The sequence below is a fragment of the Manis javanica genome, chromosome 1 (assembly GCF_040802235.1).
Source record: "Manis javanica isolate MJ-LG chromosome 1, MJ_LKY, whole genome shotgun sequence".
In the NCBI taxonomy this organism is placed as follows: Eukaryota; Metazoa; Chordata; class Mammalia; order Pholidota; family Manidae; genus Manis; species Manis javanica.
Window position 1 is genome coordinate 22,449,630 of NC_133156.1, and position 20,352 is coordinate 22,469,981.

Consider the following 20,352-nt stretch of genomic DNA (forward strand, 5'->3'; position numbering starts at 1 on the left):
AGACAGGGGGCCCTGTGTGACAAAATAGTGGCGCTGGCCTGCGTGGGTGGCTCTGCGTGGTCATACACCTTGGCTGCTTTTTCATTATAAACTGATGACACGAGAGGTGCTGGGACGTGGAAACACTCAGAGCAGGAATTAAGCTGGGCAGGAATTTACCTCAGCCTTGCATTCGGGAACAGCTGCAGTGGCACGGAGCACACTGCCAACTGGAACTCAGGGCCGGCTCTGTGCCAGGAGGGAAGCTGGCTGGCGTGCTGAGGTGTGGGGCTATGCCTGCTGCACCTCAGCTCTTTCCTAAGATGGTGGTTAGACTTTGGCTGTGGGCAACCTGTGGGCCTGCCTGCCACTGTCGTAAGGTGAGGCACCGTTTTGTAAGTGGGGCCAGAAGGCCAGGGCTCTCTGGCTGTGCCTGGGGCAGGCTGTGTGCTGGGAGTGCACCAGCTCCTGCCTGCCAGATGGGGGGGGGCCCTTCCTGCCCCACCCTCCTGGCTGCTGGGGTGATGGGGCCCAGGGCCACACCCTGCTCCCCGGTAGCAGCCGCTGGCTCTGCCCTCTGCGGAGTGGCCAGTGCCGGCCCTCCCTGGCTGGGCCTCTGCTGGCAGCGACAGGTCAGCAGCGCCTCCTAAAGGCCACTGGAGGTTCCTGCCTCAGCTGGCTCCTCTCTGCCCGACTCGGCCTGTCCCTCCCTGACCCCAGCAGGGACACCCGTCCTTTCTCTGCATCCTAGGTCTGGGTGCTGGGAGCATCTGCATCCGATACTCCGTCTTGCTCGTGGTAATTTCTTCCCAGGCTGTTGTTCGCAGTGTCCTTCATGGCCTTCCTCCTTGGCTCTCATTCCTCAGCTGTCAACGAGTCGGGGCATCTCCATGTGGGCCCTGCTTGTGTGTTATAGACTGTTGCTGGGACCCCTCTTCCCTGTGTCCTCAGCTGCTCACTACGTGCAGATCTCAGTGTCCCCCCGCCTGCTGACGTCTCTGGTCGCTCACAGAGACTCAGAGTCCTTGTCTCCTTCCCTGTCTTCCCGCCACGCCCCCTCCCGCTCGCCCTCTCTGCCCCGGGACCTGTCTGCTGGTGAGGGCCACCACCAGGCCATCGTCAAGGAGGGGCCCGGGTGTCCTCTGTCCCGTCCTTGCTTCCAGCTCCACCGCCTCCGGTGACCCTGCCGCCCCTCCTGTGGCCTCCGCACCTGTCCGGACCACTGGGAGCTCTCCTCCAAAGCACCACACAGGCTCCTCAGTGGCCTCCCACCTTCAGCCTGTTTCTTTTCTGGCATTTTCCCACATTCAAGCCTGTGACCTTTTGGAAGTGCAAATCTGATGATTACTCTGTAGCTGACCCCCTTCGGCGATTCCCTGCTGCCCCACACCGAGTCCCTATTTCTTCTGCCCTTCCTGGGGCTCCTTCCCCCACCCAGTTCCCAGGCAGAGCTCTCACCAGCCTCCAGGCCTCTGCACATGATTCCTCCCCAGCGCCTGTCCTTTACCTGGCTCCGTGTCCCCCAGTTCTGGGCGTGGGTGTCACGTCCTCTGGGAGCCCGTGCTGTCCTGCAGGTCTGGTTCCCTGGGACTACTCAGCACCTCCATTTGCCCTGGGACATCCACAGGGTGGGTGCTCGGGTGCTGGTTCCACGAGTGGACGACTGGAACATTGAGTCAGTCACGCAGGTGTGCATGCAGGGCCTCACAAGCCTGCTCGGCCTGGTCCCCGGTTTCCCACGCTGAAGTCTTCCATCTCTCGTGACCGGGGGGGACAGAGTCACAGCCGTCATGCCACCAGTGGCCGTCTGTTAAAGTTCTTTGTCTTTGTGACCCAGTGAGGAAGAGAGAAGAGTAGAGACGGGTGAGGTGACCGGGCTGCTGGCAGAACCTTGCAGCTGAAGACACACCAGGAAAAGACTGTTGGATTCTCACAACCTGGCATTTTGGGGGACATGAGCTTCTGAAGAAGAAATCACACTGGGAACTCACCAGAGGGAGCACCTTGCCCTGATGAAGGGCTGTTCACCTTAAATTAAGCTGTTAAAGTTACAAAGATCTGGCTAATCTGGATCAAGGGGGAAATTCAAAGTTAAGCAGAAATCAGCATGATTAAGGTTCTCTAGGAAGGCTCTTCAGAGCTTCTTGGTTTGCCCGACCAGAAGCTTCCACCTATCAGCTGTCAGTGGCCTTCCTGCCGTGAGCAGGCGCTCCGTCCCCTGGCACCGGCTTCTCTTGCCACGTGGAGCCTCTGGGCCACAAGGAGCTCCTGCAGGTCGTGCCTACAAGCCCGGGAAGGGCAGAGCCTGGGCGCCCCCATCACTGGAGACTGAAAAGGGGCCCCCCTCCTCCGCGTGTGCCGCCCTGCGCAGCCACCAAGCCGACGTACAAGTGTCTTGTGCCAGCGCTGGAGACGAGCTGGCCACCCTCCTTCCCTTAAAGGCCCCGCCTCAGTACTTGCCGCATCTTACTATGGCCGTCGCCGAACTGACGTATGCAAGCCTGCTCCCATCCTCCAGCCATAAGCCTCCCGAGAGGAAGGCTCCACCTTGTCCTGGCCACAGCTCACGCCTGCACAGTGCCTGGCACACGGGCTGGTCACTGTGAGAACAGCCTTAGTGATAATGGAAGCTGCCCCCGCCCCGGGGCCCTACTGTGTGCCAGGTGCTATGCGGGATCAGTCCTGGGAACAGCGCTGCTGTTGTAGGGCAGGGGTCTTCGCGGCTTTGAACACGGTGTGGCTCACCAGTGTACCCCAAGCTGGACTCTGAGCCCCCGAGGTCAGGGCCCTGACCCTGGCACCCAGCGCCCACAGAGGCACACGCAGCCCCGGGGTGGCCCCTCCACTGGAGCAGCCTACCGCTGTCGGGGCCCCCACCTGCAGGGAGGTGGCAGCGGGGGGCAGAGGGGCCGGACCCTCAGTCGCACGCAGACCCTCACTTTGCTGAGAATGCTCTTGAACGATTTTTTAAAAAGAGAATATTGTACATATTTTATATCTCTGTCTACACATGCCAATTCCGAGGTTTTATACCTTTATAGCAACATTTTAAAAAACAGGCCTATGTTCAGTTTGTGCTTTTCTAAGAATAGGTACGGTTTTTGCCCAGGTGGAGTGGACGTCATTCACCTCATACGCATGTGGGGGATTCAGTAAGATCGCGGAAATGGCGCCGTCCCTGCCCCGAGTAAGCGTCTTCCTTCTCGCTCGGAGAAGGCGGTCTCGCACCTTCCTCTCTGAGAGCTTAAAGCTAGTCTTTGTAGAGTGAAGGTGCGCACAGTCAGCCTCAGAGCCCTGCTGCTCCGCGTGCTCCCCTGACGTGTTCACCGCTCCTTCACAAGCCCAAGTTGCATGCACCAAGTGGATCTGCCCACGTCCCGCTTCTCGGGAGACGGGGCACGGTCCCCGTGTACACCCCCACCTGTGCTCCTTGTCCGCGTGTCTCTGGCCATTCCCAGCAGCACAGTTCACACTGCCCTGTCAGTCCGCTCCTCACCTACACCTGTTTTTCTCTCCCTCTGAGAGCTGTCGCCAGCTGCTGTCTCTGTCCCCTCCCCTCGCCCTCCCGTCTCAGCCCCTCCGGTTGTGCGTCTGCCTCCCTCAATTTCTGAAATTGCTTTTGCCCAAGACGTCATATAGTTGGCATGTTCCCAGAGCCAACCATCGCTGTTTCTATCTTCATTTCCGCTTTCACCAGCATTTCCCCCTTGCCACTTAAACATTTATTTCCTTTTTCATTAAGGCATAACTGACGTTCACTGAAGCACACTGTCCCTGAGCACAGAGCATGAGTTTTGCACATACTTGCATCTGTGTGGCGGCATCTGTGGCATGTGCCGTGATTGGATGGGGCTCCGTCCTGGGGTCCCTGCTCCCGTCTCCTCCCGCGTCACTGGCTGGCCCTTCCACCTGTTCAGCCTCCCAATACCATGCTGCAGAGCGTAGTTCTAGAACTTCTCTTCCCCAGTTTCACCCCTCGGTAGGCTCAGACCATTTTGTGGCCAAATGCCAGCTGTGTGTTGACAGCTCCCAGAGTTGTACCTCTGCCCTCTCAGCTCGAATCGTCCTCTCAGCTCCCTCCTGGACATTTCTGTGTGGACATCAAATAGGCATCTCAGAGCTGAAATGTCAAAGAAGAGATCCTCATTCCTGTCTCCTCTCCCATGCCCAAGTTGCTTCTCCAGAGTTATCTCCGTTCTCAGGAAATGGTCTCTCCCTCCGCCCAGACTGAGATGTGGAGCTCCGCTCCCGTCCCCCCTGTACCCGCTGCCCACATCTGCACGCAGGCTGAGCGTGCCCTAAGCTCTCTGGCGCGGTCCTTCACTCCTCTGTCGCCGTCTTTTGCTTGGGCTACTGCAGTAGCCAAACTCTCCTGCCAGCTTCTGTCCTGTCCCCGCATCAACCAGGTGGATGACTTGAAAACAGGCACCAGATTAGACCATTTCCCATGAGAAACCATACGTCAGAAGCCCATGCTGTCCTCTGCAAGCCTGGGGTGACCCAGCCTCTGCCTGCTCCGCAGGGCACCCTTCCTGCCTGTCTTAGGGCCTTTGCACGAGCTGCTGTTTCCCCCTTGAATTTTCTTTCCTGGATGTCAGCCCCTCTGGTCCTCATCCTCCAGGTCTCAGCTCAGATGTTCTCTTCCACGCGAGGCCTCCCCGTTTCTCTCCCACCCCCCAACCCAAGACGCCCTCCAGTTCTGTTCTCACCAGAGCACTGATTCAATACCTGGAACACTCTTGTCTCCACGGATCTTGTCTTTATGGGGGTAGGGACGTCGCTGTCCTGTTCCAGCTTTCTCCCCAGCGCCTGGCGCAGTGCCTGGCGCTCAGCTGCACGGGAAGTACTGACCCAGCCTGTGCATGAACGGGTAGGATGAATACTGCTGCTCGATGTAAGGTCCGTCGTCTGACCGGCCCAGCGCAGTCTAGAACCTGAGCTGGGCGGCAGACCGAGAGGGAGGTGCCTGTGACCCCCCATGCATGTGACTTGAGCATGTTTGTTGCAGAGAGGAGCAGGTGGCCGTGGAGCTGGTGCAGCGGGGCGATGTCATCAAGGTTGTCCCCGGGGGAAAGTTCCCAGTGGACGGGAAGGTCCTGGAAGGCAGTACCATGGCCGACGAGTCCCTCATCACAGGTCAGGTGGCTCGTGTCACGTCCCCTTGGGGTGGGTGTGACAGCACTTGCCTGGCACGTGCATGCTGTGCAGGCCTCGCACGATGGCCGGTGTCTTCTCCACCTGCAGGGGAAGCCATGCCGGTCACGAAGAGGCCCGGGAGCACAGTGATCGCCGGGTCTATAAACGCACACGGCGCTGTGCTCGTCAGCGCCACCCACGTGGGCAACGACACCACCTTGGCTCAGATTGTGAAGCTGGTGGAAGAAGCTCAGATGTCAAAGGTAATGAAGACATTTCGAAACAATTCGGCTTCAGCCTCCCCATTTTGTCCGTCGTCCTGAGAGTCGCACAGACTCAGGCAGGTTTCCCTGAGCAGGGATGGATTGGTAACGGAGCTAACGAGCCACGGGGGGAGGCCCAGTCCTCGTCCGGGGCCGGGGCCGTGGGGGGGTGTTTCTCGGTAGATTGTGATTCCTCTGGTCTCTGCATTTTATTTTCACAGGCACCCATTCAGCAACTGGCTGATCGGTTCAGTGGATATTTTGTCCCATTTATCATCATCATTTCAACTTTGACGTTGGTGGTATGGATTATAATCGGTGTTACCGATTTTGGTGTTGTTCAGAAATACTTTCCTGTAAGTTGAATGCTTTGGACAATAATGTTGTTGTGTTTAAATGATCTGCTGCCATTATTTCTGTTCTTTCCTGGCTCAGGTTCACTGGGCCTCAGGAACCCGTTACATTTTATTTGCTCGCTTCAGTTACTGGCAGCAAAATCCTAGCTGGGGCAGGACAGCCAGCCATGTACTTCCGCAGGCTTTTAGTGAAGGTACATCTGCTTTCTCGTGAGAGGATTTCGGACACCAACTGGACTTGGTGCTTGTAATGCTTGAAGCATTTAAATCATGCGGTATTGGCCATTTCTGAGGTTGTAAGGCACACACTGTAGAGGATAGGTCACACAATTTTGATGGCATGCTAGCAAACAGGTTTTAAGAAATACGTATTTTTGTTCTTCAATACGTCCTCCTACCTTGCAGTTTCCCAAGCAATGCTAATAACTTTTTAAAAATTAAATATTTATTAAACATTATATTTGAGGCAATGGAATACACATTTTTGAGTTTAAAAAGTAGGTAAAGAATACTATCTTGGGAAATGCAGTTTTATCAAACTTTTAAAAAGGTGGAAAATACAGAAAAATGTTTCTGCTCGAGAAGAACTGTATCCTTTAGTGAGGCCCATTTGGGACTGCTTTCTTCTGCCCCAGAATCATTGGCCGTGTCTGGAGACATCCTTGGCTGTCATGACTAGGGAGGGGGTGAAGCATGGCATCCAGTGGGTGGGGGCCAGGGGCTGCTGCTGACGCCCCACAGTGCACAGGACTGGCCCCACAACAGAGAACCATCTACCCCGAATCTCAATAGTGCTGAGACTGAAAAAGCCTGATGTACATAAAAAGCTAGTGGCTGCCTTAGAATAATACCACTGACCCTTGAACAACACGGGTTTGAACTGTACGGATCCACTTATATGTGGATTGTTTTCAGTAACTATATTGGAAAAACTTTTTGGAGATTTGAGACAACTTGAAAAAACATTTTCTTTCCTCTAGCTTACTTTAATTTAAGAAAACAATACATAATATGTATAACTTACAAAGTATGTGTTAATTGACTATTTACATTATTGGTAAGGCTGCCAGTGAACAGTAGGTATTGCTAGTTAAGTTTTTGGGGAGTCAAAGTTATGCATGGATTTTTGAGTGTGTGGGGAGTCAGCACCCCTAACCTCCACACTGTTCAGGAGTCAGCTGTATTTGATGACTGCCCAATGAGTGGAACAATGTCTTAGTTTATTTTTAAAAATACCTCATGTTTAGTCAAGTCTAATGCATATTTTACCCCTGAGCCATAGAATAGGAAACTATAGATAGAGGCTGGATAATGTTTTCCTTTTAAAAAATTATCTGACTATAATTAAAGGCAATATCCAAGTCAAACCCCCCTGACATCTCAGGAGGCCCGAGTGCTTTCCGAGGGACCACGGCTGTCAGGGCACCTGACTGCCGGAAATGCCTGCTTCTGTGGGAGCAGCTCAGGACACCTGGCTGTGGGAGAGCTCGGTCCTAGACAAGTTGGGATGTGTGGTTTCTGCTGGTCGCTGCCTCTCTGTCTGACTTTGGCTTCTTTTGTTCTAACCTGCAATATCAGAGAGGATGCTGGCGAATGAGGTACTGCATGTTCCTTTAAGATACTGTTGCTCTATACAAATCATTTGTAGGGACAGGGTTAATGCCAGCTTCCAGAAGTCCACCCAGTCGCACCAGAATGCCAGGTGTTATTTGGCAGGAATTATTGGTTTAAAAAAGGAAAAAAAATAATATCATCTTAATCTCTAAAGATTGTATTATTTTAAACATGTCCTCCTACCTAAGTCTAACTGTTATAAGAAAATGCAATGGCCCCTTAATGATACACCTTAGTGTAGAATTCTGCCTTTGAAAATCAAGAGTAAAGTGCAGATGGGAGCGAAGGAAACCGTGGTCTGTATCGTTTATAAAACATCTGTAATCAGGTGAATATGGCATCTCCTGGCTATACTCCAGAGACACCAGCTGTTTTGAAAATAAGCTAAGAAAAATCAAGATGAGAGAATGCAAATGGTTAATAATAATATGTGCCACCCAGTAGTAGCTGCAAAGGACTCGTGTTTCGTGTCGTTTGGGGTTTACAAAGAAAACAATAAAAAAAAAGTGAAAAGTAGAAAACATAGAAAAACAAAGATGGCCCCATCCCCCATCCCCAGAGGTAACCTTTTCGCACTGAGGTGAACATCTTTCCCATCGTCGAAAGGCTGTGCGCCGACGAGGGCCGACAGCTGTGCGTGAGTTGAATCAGCACATTCCATTTGGCACTGTTTCTATTCAGCGTGTTGCCGGTGCCTTCCACGTCAGGAGGTGTAGATAGATGACACCCTCTCTGTCAGGCGCAGCTCACCCACAGTTTAATCAGCCAAATCCCACAGGGTCACTCCCAGTTTTTTGCCATTACAAAAAACCACTGTGTTTCATATTCTTGTATCTTTTCCCACTTGTGTGACCATCACCTGAGGATGGAGTCCCTGGAGACCCGTCGTATTTCAAAGCTTTCATAATGATGATGGTAAAGATAATATGTAATAGTTGCGATTTCTTTGGCGCTTGTCCTGTGCCAAGCTTTGCGCTCTGTGGATCGGTATGTTTATATGGAGCGCCTCCATTTTGCATACGAGGAGGCTGAGTCGTGGAGGCTGAGTCCGCGTCAGAGCCGGGGCACAGACGTACACAGCCCCTTTCTGGGGCCTGGGCTCCTTCCCCAGGCGGGGTCTCCGTCCCTCCTCCCTGCCTCCCTCTGAAGAGAGCCTGTGGGGTCGGGAGGGGCCCTGGGCGGGGGCACCGGCAGAGCGGAGCGGACGCAGCCTCGTCCCCCCGACCCAGCTGGCCCTGCCGCCCGCGCTGGGATGCTCTGAGCTGACCAGACGTCTGTCGACCGCTCAGTGAACTTGCGCTCCGCGTCTTCTCTGCCCTTTCAGACCCCCGAGCACATCCCCCGGGCAGAGGTGGTCGTCCGGTTCGCGTTCCAGACGGCCATCACGGTGCTGTGCATCGCCTGCCCTTGCTCTCTGGGCCTGGCCACGCCCACGGCGGTCATGGTGGGCACCGGCGTGGCGGCGCAGAACGGCGTCCTCATCAAGGGAGGCAAGCCCCTGGAGACGGCTCACAAGGTCGGCCCGCGCCCCCGGCCCCCTGGGGTGCGGCGGGCGGACGCTGGGGCTGTGTGCGGGACTCGAACCCGGCCGCCCTAGTGAAGTGGCGTCTGTCCAAATCTCACACGCGGGAAAAGCCCGGAGGAGGCTTGAGGCCGCGCTGCTGTGGGAACGGGCAGCCAGGACCGCCGGGCACGACGGCAGCAGCCGGCCCCCAGGTGTGGGATCAAATGCTTGGTGCCGAGAATGCATGTGAGCACAGGACGCCTAGGGTACACAGAGCAAGTGCTCGGAAGGCGCCCGCCGGCCTCGTCTCGCCGGCAGCTCCTCGAGGCGGGTGCCTGTCCACCCCTCCTGCAGACGGGGAGCCGCAGCCGGCGGAGGCCGCGGCCCGCCCAGAAGCCTGAGCGCTCGGGCCCAGGGCCGGGCCCTGCAGCGGGGCAGTCGGCTCGGAGGGGCACCAGCGCTGCGTCCGTGTGGGCAGTGGGGGGCCTGGCTCGGGGGGCGGAGGGGGCAGCGGTGCTCACGACAGACCCTCCTTTGGCCTGACGCCAGTCCCAGCCTCCCGTCCCGGCCTCCCGCCCCGCCCCGTACTTCCTCGGTATCTGTTGGGCATTCACTATGTGTGGGTCCCGTGCCAGACTGGCAGCGTCCGTCCTCGGCTACCAGAGGGCTTCAGTTCCGTGGGAAAGACGGCTGTGCAGCAAGGGGGGTGAGAGCGGGAGAGGTGCCGGGAGGCAGTGGGGCCGGGGGTGCGGGCGGCCGGGAAGGGAGGGAGGCCTTCGGGCACCTCGGAGTGCAGCGAGGGTCAGCCGGGCAGCGGAGGCCGGGAGGACATCCCGCAGAGACCGCGGCTGGCACGCCGAAAACGCTCAGCAGCTCTTTGCTGGATAAACGCATGAGGAACCGAAAGGAAATCTTAGAAAGAGAAACCGACAGTAGACAAAGCTGCTGAGGGAGGAGGGAAGGAGAGGCGGGCCCTGGGGGCCCACAGGGGACCGAGGGCCCACCCGGAAGGGCGCCGGAGCCTGGGGTGTGGCGCACCTCGCCGACCCGGGGGGGGAGAGTGGGCTGAAAGGAGGCAAGACCGGCTTGTGGAAGGCGGACCGGTCAACAGGGCTGGAGGCCACCACCGGGCGTCAGAAACAAGCTGAATGTGTCTGTGAAGTCAGGGAGAGCTGTGCTTGTGGGGTGCGGTCTGAACACAGCAAGCCGTTGCCCCCTGCAGGGCTGGGGGAAGCGTGGAGCGCGGGGGCCGCGGACCCCGGCCGTGCACACGCAGGAACCGGGCGGTGGGGACGGGTGCAAAGCTGGCGTCCGAGGGGGGCGGGTCTAAAGCTGGCCCTGGTGGTTGCTTGTTATTTTGGACAAGGAAAGCTCCATTCTTGAACTTGGAGTGTGAGAACTTGGTGCCCAGGCCAGAGAGAATACTGGGTGACCCGGCAGGGGACAGGAAGGGGACGAGAGACAGGAGACGGGCGACGGGCAGTCTCCCGGGGTCCTGGCTCCTGGCCCGGCCCGACGTGGAGTCTGCCTGGTGTAGCATCCCGGCGGTGGTGCCCCGCCATCTTCTGCTGCACTGGAGCAAGAGTCTCTGGCTCGGGGTGGGGGGCGAGCTCAGTCCGCACTGGGGGCTTTTCTGCTGAGCAGAGAGGGAGGCGGTGTTGGTCGGAGCGGCTGAGCCCGGAGGCTTGCGGAGCACCGTGCTCTGGAGTCCCCGGGGCTCTGCTTGAGTCAGGTGGAGTGAAGTCCTGCCCCAAGAGTGTGGACAGTGGATGTCCTCCCCCCCGGGCCCGTGGTCACTGAGACCCCACTGCTTTGCAGATAAAGACTGTGATGTTTGACAAGACCGGCACCATCACCCGTGGGGTCCCCGAGGTCATGCGGGTCCTCCTGCTGGTGGACGTGGCCACGCTGCCCCTCAGGAAGGTTCTCGCTGTCGTGGGGACAGCGGAGGCCAGCAGCGAGCACCCGCTGGGCGTGGCTGTCACCAGATACTGTAAAGAGGTACGTGGGCTGGGGCGTGGCCACTGCCCCGGCCCCTGCGCTCTCCCCGGTGGGACGTGGCTGGGCATTTCCTTCAGACAAGGAAAACCAGTGGATGTGGACCCCACCCCTTGGGAGCCCACGGTGGGGTGGGGAAGACGGGTGAGGGTGCATGTCTGAGTGAGGGGGTCTGGGGCGCCGGAGGGAAAGGCCCGCTCAGCCGGGCACATCTGATGGGGCGGAGCGGGTCAGCTTCTGGCCATGCCCTGCAGTGCCCATCCCTGACCTCTTCTGCGGGAGGCCCCGCTTGTACGCGTAATGGGCAGCAGGGTCATCAGCGAACGTGAAAGGTGACGTGGATGCTCTGGGAAACCTAAGTGCTCTCCCTGCACAGGGGCTCTTCCGGAAACCTCATTTCATGTCCTGTCTCTTGCGTATGGGCAGCCAGAGTGCCCTTCCCCCCCTCACCCTCCTTGTGCCGGGTGTCAGCCCCCCTCCTGGGGTCTGCACAGGGGCAGCTGTCTCCTGGCAGTCTCAGAATACCATGGTACCACTCACCTATTCATTCCTTACGGAAGCACCATAGAAAGGCTACTGTGCCTCCCTTTGACCCCTTGATTTGGGGTTGTTGGCTGCGGGTCACCTCTGTCCTTCCCAGCTGCAGCTGTGCCCTGAGGTGCACCCCAGGAGGGCTGGGCTGTTCGCTTTGGGTCAGCATTCGAGTTGTGATGTCCACGTCAGGGAGCAGAGAGCCGCTGAATAGCAGGGACGTGCTTCCGTCTCCCTTTCAGTCCCCGGGTGGAGCTGCCCACACCCGTGTCCTGCCCCCATTCACCCCCACCCTTGCCTCACAGGAACTTGGGACAGAGACCCTGGGGTACTGCACAGACTTCCAGGCAGTGCCAGGCTGTGGAATCGGCTGCAGGGTCAGCGGCGTGGATGGCCTCCTGGCCAACGGCGAGCGCCCACTGAGTGAGCCGGCTGCTCACCTGACCAGGGCTGGCAGTGCTCCCGAGGAATCAGGTAGGCCCTGCCTTTGTCCTAGCAGCTCCCACGAAGGTTGGGCCCAGCTGGGTCAAGTGGTGGCCGCTAAACCACAGAGCAGTGTGCCAGGCAGCCAGCCCCCGGGGTGCCCTGCTGTGCACAGGCAGCTAGGCTGCATGCCTGCCTCCTTGGGGGAAGCTTGCAGTCTCCCCTTCGTGGCCTCTGCTACGTCTGCATTATGGTGCTCACAGCAGACGGAGGTGACCTGCCTGTAACCACAGAGCTCACTTCTCAGACCCGTGACCGTGCGTCTCTCATCCCAGGTCAGTCCTGCTTCCCGTAGCTACAGAGTGGGCAGATGGGAATCCCACCCTTGTTCTTCATGGGTCCCTCTCCTGGGGTAGTGCCCAACGGTGAGCACTGCATTTATAGAGCTGCCCGCGGTTGAGGACGGTGGATGGAGAGCCCAAGCCGAGGGGCACACTGCTTGGAGCGACGGCTGCTTCTGAATAAGGGCCTGTCTTACTCTAAGGACAGCTTGTTGGCCTCAGCATGAGTGTAGAAAACCCTCCCCAAGCAAAACACTCATACCTAGTGTTTCCTCATCATTTAACCATGCTGGGACTTAAATCTTCATTTAGGTTGTGTTGTCAGAAGCCATCCACCACCTTCTAGCGATGACACCCCAGGGTGACCTTCCCATTTAGTTTTCAGGAACTAGTCTGTGGAGAGGCACCTAAGTTGGAGGCGCACGTAGAGAGTGACAAGTGGAGGCCTCTCCCGCCCCGTGGGCGGTGCAGCCATAAGGCTCTTTGCAGAAGTGCCCTGTCAGATGCTGTGCTCACTCACCAGGGCTCACATGGACCGGGCAGCGAGGACTAGGCAGCACTTGTCCGCATCTCATCCTTGTTGAAAAAGAATCAGCCGGGCGTGCAAATAAGGCAAAAGGGCCTCCAGAATGCTCAGTGTGCTTGTGACGGGTTCACCCCGCAGCCTGTCCCCTTCAGTGCCCCGCTGCAGTACACGCCCGCGCGCTCTGTGTGTTGGTCACACTGTTCCCCCGGGCCCTTTAAGGATGGGTCAGGACTGGCGTTCACCAGCTCGTGGCTTCTCTGAACGGTTAAATGGATGCGTTGTGTTAAAGGATTCCATTGTTCTTACTTCTTTCTCACTGTGAAACCGGACTGTTTGGGGGTAACCACAAACTCTTTTGAACAGCAGCTCCCCAGACCTTCTCTGTGCTGATCGGAAACCGCGAATGGATGAGGCGCAATGGCCTAGCCGTGCCCGGCGACGTCGGCGACGCCATGGCGGACCACGAGACGAAAGGCCAGACCGCCATTCTGGTGGCGATCGACGGTAGCGCCTGCTCATCACGCCTGCTGCCCTCTCAGCAGGACGTTTCTTGGCAATGTCGGGCAAAATAGATTCCTCTTCCTCTCCTCCTTTCATAAATCTCCCTCTCTGGTGATTTTAGCTCATTTCCCAAAAGGCCTCCTTGGCGTTCTTCCCGGTCGCCCTCGGCACACCCTCGCCATCCCTCCGCCCTGGCAGCTCGGCCCCCTTAGCCTCACCGTCTGCCTGCATCCAGCCTGGCAGGTTCAGTCATTCTCGTCCAGCAGTGCAGACAGAACAGAAGTTCACTTTCCAAGAGGCTCAGCGGTTGGGCCTTTAAATGATGGTATTGGCAGCTTTTCCGTCGGGGTGTGAAGGCCGGCTGCACGCAGAACCGCTCAGTATGGCGTGTGTCCAGGACTCAGCGTATGCCATGGGCTTTGCGTCTGAGATGGGTCAGAATCCCACTTTGTTAATGTTTGTTTCTGCCAGGAGGACAACTGGATGCAAATCATAAATAAGAACTTACACTGCTATTTTTCCAATGCTCCAACCAAACCTGTCCTCCTCCTGTGTTCTTGTCTCCTTCCTGCTCCCGCCGCCATGCCTTCTCCAGGTCCCGGAGACCTGCAGCCCCCTCGGCTTGGCCCCAGGGTCAGCTCAGCCGTAGGCGCCCAGCCCCCTCCCTGCCCGTGTACCCCTTGCTGCCCTGTTAGCCCTCAGTCCTCAATAGCCCTGTTCCTCCACTGCAGTATCTAAGGATCCACTTAACAAATAAAGAATTCTACAGAAATGTTTTCCATAGGAAGAGACAAAAAGGAGGGATTTATTTTTTTTTAATTTTCCAGCTGTTTGGACATTCATCAGATTTCTTTAGTAACAGTCATATTATGTTTCTCATATTTTAAAAGCTAACATGTCTTCATTTATTATGAGCCAGGCACTCTGCAATATTCTTGGTAGGAAATCAGAAAACTCTGAGAGATTTAAAGAGGAAAGTGGAGTCACTCAGCTCCCTACTCTCAGAGAGCCACTGTTAACATCTGATATTCCCTCCGGACTTTTGTATGAGTCTATAAGCGTGTGTAATTCTTAAAAAACAAAGTGCAAACCAAGCCGTGTTGTATGACTCGGTGTTTGTGTTCAGTGCACAGCGTCACATTCCGACTGCCGTTCCCAGCCGTGAAGTGGCGCTTGGCCTCAGGCCGCCTGCACTCCACGACCGGTCACCTGCGGTCTCTCCCCCAGGTGTGCTGTGTGGCATGATCGCCATCGCGGATGCTGTCAAGCGGGAGGCGGCCCTGGCCGTGCACACGCTGAAGAGCATGGGTGTGGACGTGGTTCTGATCACAGGGGACAACCGGAAGACAGCCAGAGCCATCGCCACCCAGGTGCGGGCCGGGGGCTGGGATGTCTTCCCCCTTTAAACTCTGAACGAGCTAAAGCTCAGAAGCAGTTTGAGAAAAATGTAAAGGCTAGTGCATGCGGCCTCAGCTTCATGGCTGGCCTGCGCTTGTGCCCGATGCCCTTCTCTCTGCGGGCTCCATGAGGGGGGCAGCGCTGTCTCCACAGCCCCCCATGGGGGATGGACTGGCTTAACCCCCTTCCTGGTTAGAACTTGTTCATCCACCACAAAAGCACGTGTTCAGTGCCCCCCCGTGACAGACAGGCCACAGAGGGCACCTGCCATCAGGAGCTCAGCATCCCATGAGGAGGAGGCCACCCAGTTCAGCGGAGTGCGTGGGACACACTGGAGCCCCTGGTGGGCCCGGGACACCTCCCCTGGGGAGAGGAAGCTTAGGCAGGTGGTCAGATGAAGAGGAGGGCGAGGGATGGGAAAGGAAGCTGGCATTTCCAGGCCAAGCTGGCACAGCGTCGCGGCGAGTTGGAGATCTGCAGCGGTGGAAGGTGGCCGCGGGGCAGGGAGCTGGAGATGGGCGGAGAGCAGGTCTAGGGGGCCCGTGGGAGGCAGACGGGGAGTTGGATGCTGTCCTAAGGGAAGAGGGTGTTATCCAGGAAGCAGGAGACTAACGTGACCCAAGCATCTGTTTTGGGAAGACCCCTGGGACCCCATGTGGAGAAGCTGTTGGGAGACGGGCCCTACACCCCGCAGGGCACTGGGGTGGGAGCACGGGGCAGGCTCTGTAGGGTTGGGGGCGAGGGGGGCGGGGTGGGCTGTCGCAGGAGGCTCTGCTGTCGGCTCCCTTGCCAGCGCCCGGCGTCGTGTGCTCATCGGTGTCCTGACTGCCCTTCCCCTCTGCTTTCAGGTGGGCATCAGCAAAGTCTTCGCAGAGGTGCTGCCCTCCCACAAGGTGGCCAAGGTGCAGGAGCTGCAGAGCGCAGGCAGGAAGGTCGCCATGGTCGGGGACGGGGTGAACGACTCCCCGGCCTTGGCCCAGGCCGACGTGGGCATCGCCATCGGAACGGGCACGGACGTCGCCATCGAGGCAGCCGACGTCGTCCTCATCAGAGTGAGCTGGTCCTCCCTGCTGTCCCGGGAGCAGGCGGGGGCGAAGCCCCAGGCTCACTGCGCGCCCCTCTCCTGCAGAGCGATCTGCTCGATGTGGTGGCCAGCATCCACCTGTCCAGGAGGACCGTCTGGAGAATACGGCTCAATCTGGTGCTGGCGCTCATCTACAACCTGCTCGGGATACCCATTGCAGCAGGTGGGGGCCGCACCTTCCTGGCTGCCTTTGACTTCGGCAGCCGGCCCGGGAGGCTTGTCTCCTGCCTGCTTCCTTAGCGAGAGCCCGCCGTGTTGGCTGGCTGGCCGGCCAAAGCATTTCAGAGGGCATTGGTTTTATTCTGTTCTCTGCTTTTTGAGTCTCTAAAGGTGAATGAGAAGCTTCAGGGAGGACCACACCCTCATTCCCCCTGGTCTTTGGAGAACCGGCCAAGGTGCTGGACCGTTGTTTACTGTGGCCCTATTTTCTGAACCATTTACTAAGACATATAGCCTGGAAAATAATCATTATTAACAGTTCTGGGGCACTGGCTGCATGCCAGGCACAGGCATTGATGTTTCTGAACCTTCCCTTTAAAGTGAGTCCTGCCCAGGATTTATCCTTATGCCCAGAAATGGCCGTGGGAAGAAATGGAGCTCTTCTGGCTTACAGCCCCTCCCTCCCCACCTTGAATCTTGTGTTGGGAGATAGGGAAATGTTCCAGACCTTTCTGCAAGGGCAGGCTCCTGCGCAGCCTGAAGTTTTTAAACTCTGGTCCCCTGTTGTGCCCAGGGGGTTACCACGAACTCAGCGCAACGGGTCCGCAGCGCTCCTGCCCCTGAGCTGATTCCCTCCCACTTGTGCCACTGCTGCAGCCCTTTGCTCAGGTGTGGGCAGAGTCCCTGGCTGTGCCCCAGGGCTTGACTTTCATTACCCTTTAAGGTGTTTTGAAGCCCTTGGGGGAAGACAGGCGTGGAGACAGGGCAGCTGGCCTTACCCCTCCCTGTGCCTCCTGCTGCATTCCCACTGGCCCCCCTGCCTCTCTGGGTCCCTGCTCCCTGGAGCTCCCCTGAAACGGGTGTGGATGATGCCGGGAAGGTCAGGGCAGGTCGGAGACCAGGGTCCCGACAGCACCCCCACTGCCCAGCTCCGAGATGGCCCCCCTCAGGTGTCTGTGGGCTCACGGTCATGACCCAGGTTGAGGGGGACTGTGTGGTGGGCAGCCAGGGCCCGCCTTCCACCTGCTCTGGGCCACACTGACTGCTGCCCCCACTGCCCACAGGTGTCTTCATGCCCTTTGGCGTTGTGCTGCAGCCATGGATGGGATCGGCGGCCATGGCGGCCTCCTCCGTGTCTGTGGTCCTGTCCTCACTGCAGCTCAAGTGGTGCGTCCTCCGGGGTGGGAGGGGCTGCGGGTAGGGTCGAGGGGGGTCGGTCGTGTTGCCCTGGGGCACCCTCTTGGGCCAGCAGACCCGCCCAAGGCAAAGATTGCCGGGCAGGCACACCCAGGGTGGCCAGCGTGCATGCGTGAGGCCCCCTGCACCAGAGGCTGGGCTGCTGGACTGACTGCCCCAGGGCTGTCTGGGTACACGCACAGACGAGGTCCAGGTGTTACCATTCTTCCTTTTTAAAAAAGATGTTTGTTTATTCATGCTTTTCCTTCAGTGAAGGTTAATGACAGCCTCCTGTGGGCCAGGCATCAGCACGGGGGTTTCCAAGGCAAACCAGCCGAGCCTAGGAGCTCAGTGTCCTTTCCTTTAAAGCCTGTGAATTGTGATACTGCATGTTTTTGAAAACCCTGGATGAGGGGCCTTCCCCAGACTTCCAAAAAAGGCGTGTGTCCACAATGGCTCACATGGTCTGGGGTTTTTGCTTCACAGCTATAAGAAGCCTGACCTGCAGAGGTACCAGGCCCAGGCCCAGGGCCGCCTGAAGCCCCTGACCCCGTCGCAGGTCAGCGTGCGCGTGGGCATGGACGACCGGCGGTGGGACTCGCCCCGGGCCACGCCCTGGGACCAGGTCAGCTTCGCCAGCCACGTGTCCCTGTCCTCCCTGCGGTCCGACAGGCTGTCTCGGCACAGCGCTGACGACAGTGGGGACAAGTGGTCTCTGCTCCTGAGTGACAGGGACGAGGAGCAGTGCATCTGAAAGCCCCAGGCGCGGGCAGCCGCCGGGCCGCCTAGGGACGAGGCTCGGCCGGAGGGCGCAGGTCACAGCGGCTGCAGGCGTTGGAGCTCCTCTCTGCCTTGGGCCCTTCTGGCGTGGACACCGCCTGTCACCCTTCCCCATGCGTGGCCTCTCCGAGGTCTGGCCCCCACGCAGGCCTGCCCTGCCTGCATCGCACGGGCCGGAGCAGGCCTCCTGGCCTCCCCATGCTGCTGCCGTGGGCTTGCTGGGGGCCTCGCTGGGCTCGAGAGGACCGCCAGCTCTCCTCAGACCTGGGCTTTAGTGTTTGGGGTGACGACGTAGGAAACAAGGAAAATCTCAGCAGGATCAAGAACTCAGCCGGGTCTTTCCAGAACTCAGAAAGCCTTGGCATTTGGCTCCTTCTGACAACAGGCACTGTGTACCTGAGACCGCGGTCTACCTCGCTGCCCCTGTCTGTCCTCACGTGGGTCCTGTCATCTGGGGGCAGGCCTCGTGGCCCTGCCACCGCCCCAGCCCTCTGTAGGTGCCCCCGTGTCTCCTCCGCCTGGGTCTGCGCCTCCCACACTGAGGGCTGGTTTCTCCCTCACACGTCGCTTCGCCATGGAGTCGCAGTGCGTGGCTTCTCACTCCACAGAAGGGGCTGCTGGTTTCAATGCCCAGCAGCAGTGGGGTGCCAAGCCAGAGGCTCGAGAAATCTGCAACCTGTTGGCCCCAGGCGCTGGGGCTCCTGGGCACCTGTGGTGCGTGAAACGGGTCCTGTGAGGGAGGTGTGTGCCTCAGGAAGCCTCAGTCACACAGTGGGCGCTGTGACAGGCCCTCACAGAGTGCAGCAGAGGTCTCCTGTCAGCGGTGCCCGGTGCTGTGCGGTGCCCACATCGCCACGAGCCCCCTCCTCTGCGCCCTGTGTTGGCACTGTGCGAAAGCATGGCTGCAGCTCCCCAAAGGGGAAGCCCACATGGGACTTGGGGTGCCTCTGGTGCAGGATGTCAGAGGGGCAGGGGTGGGGCTCGGACCCTGGGGCTGGAGGTGACGGGGCCACGTGGGTGCAGACCCGTAGACTCGGAATACGTTTTCAGGTGAAGACCTCAACACGGAGTGTGGTTTCAGTTATTTATTGAGCACAGTTATTTTCCAGGGACAGTGTAAGCACTGTCCATAGGTCCCCTCTGTCCAGCAAGCCAGCTAAGTCGTGTGTCCAGCTGTCACCACGAATTCTGTTTGCTTGATGAGAATAAGCAAGAAAGAAGCCTTTGCCCCTGGGAAGCGAACTGCCAGCTGATGGGCTCGACGGGCTCCTCGCGTCGACTCGGAACGGGATTCGTTCACAAGGTCGACTTGCCTTTGCCCGGGACGGTTCATTTCCCGTTTTGCGATACTGAGTTTCTGCAGGGTCTCATCCTCTGAAACCGAGTGCGGGGCTTGTTGTTTTTATTATTTCCCCTCCTTTCCCTGCCCAGCGCCGTCCTGCTCTGTGTCCACGTCCCTTGTGTCCTCTGTGCATCTCTGGCTGTGCTCTGGGGACGTTTCTTGTTTTCTGACTAGGCTATTCACTGTCTAAAGAATCTGATTGTATTGATTTTTCAAAAAGCTTTTAGGGTCGTAGACATGTTCATATGGACAAAAAAATATTTATGTAATTGTACAGAATACCACCTTTTAGGTGTTCAAAGAGTAAGAAGTTTTTTGTCAGATATAAGAACAGTTCCTACTTCGAAAACTTTTCATGCTATATTAGAATAAAGTTTCTTTTCACCTAAAAGCTCGCCTCAGCTGCCTGTGTCTGAGCCAGCAGCACTGTCCTCAGCGGGGGTGCCTGGGGCTGGCGCTGCCGGGCCTCTGCGGAGGGCAGAGGTCGGGGCTGCCTCGACGCAAGCTGCGCGGGTGCCGGAGCCCCCGATCTGCATCCCCGCGCCTGGGAAGCCCTCTCCCCAGTGCCGGGCGCGCCTCGGTGGTGTGTGGGGAGAACTCTGAAGGGCCACCACCCCATCGGGGTCTGTCCCACGGGGCCAGACATGGGCCTGGAAGACACCGTTAGACGCAGGTGTCTGGTGCAGGGGTCAGTTCTCAGATGCATGCATTTTAATCAGACGTGCTCTGTTTTGGCCCTGAAGGAGTGGGGCAGGGGGCGGGGGAGGGGCAGTAGAAAAGTCTGGACTGAGGGACGCAGCTGGGAAGGCTCTTGGAGTGGGCCGGGTCTTAAGTGAGCAACACCTGAATGTGAAGTGATAGAGTGATTCATTGTGCAAACCAGGACACGTTGAGGAGTGAAAGGAGGTGCTACTAGTAAGTGTGCCAGGACAGCGGGCCTAAACCAGGACTTCCTGGCAGACTGGGACATGCCATCACCTTCCTCCAGGGGAAATAAACATTGTGGCAGCGTCACCGGCATGCTTTCACTTGGGAACCGTGCCCTGATTGTAGGTTCTGCAGACGTGTATGTGATGCGGCCTTCATCAGACTTTGAGAGCCCGCCCACCCCCCATGACACCCTGACACCGGCACTCAGAGCCATCGAAGTGACCATCCTGTGGTTCAGCAGGAGCACATGGATGGAGAGCCAGTCAGGGCCCATGCCATCTGCTGGTGCCGCACAGGACCTCCCGCGTGCC

At 58.0% G+C, this 20,352-nt stretch overlaps 1 protein-coding gene across 8 annotated transcripts in view; it reads left to right on the top strand.

The window, feature by feature from the left end:
- Positions 1–19,945, top strand: part of ATP7B (ATPase copper transporting beta) — a 74,024-nt gene extending 54,079 nt beyond the window's left edge. For 3 of the 8 annotated variants that reach the window (XM_073230031.1, XM_073229997.1, XM_073230023.1), the window contains exons 10-21: positions 4,988–5,378; positions 5,600–5,734; positions 8,673–8,864; positions 10,671–10,853; positions 11,687–11,855; positions 12,068–12,139; positions 13,035–13,175; positions 14,400–14,542; positions 15,419–15,622; positions 15,700–15,817; positions 16,878–16,980; positions 17,476–19,945. In XM_073230031.1, coding sequence (XP_073086132.1) covers positions 4,988–5,378; positions 5,600–5,734; positions 8,673–8,864; positions 10,671–10,853; positions 11,687–11,855; positions 12,068–12,139; positions 13,035–13,175; positions 14,400–14,542; positions 15,419–15,622; positions 15,700–15,817; positions 16,878–16,980; positions 17,476–17,743 — 2,119 coding nt within the window. In that variant the 3' untranslated portion in view covers positions 17,744–19,945. The remainder of the gene's footprint in view (positions 1–4,987; positions 5,379–5,599; positions 5,735–8,672; positions 8,865–10,670; positions 10,854–11,686; positions 11,856–12,067; positions 12,140–13,034; positions 13,176–14,399; positions 14,543–15,418; positions 15,623–15,699; positions 15,818–16,877; positions 16,981–17,475) is intronic. The other 5 variants (XM_037011711.2, XM_073230001.1, XM_073230017.1 and 2 more) reach the window with 5 other exon arrangements.
- Positions 19,946–20,352: the final 407 nt, after the last annotated feature.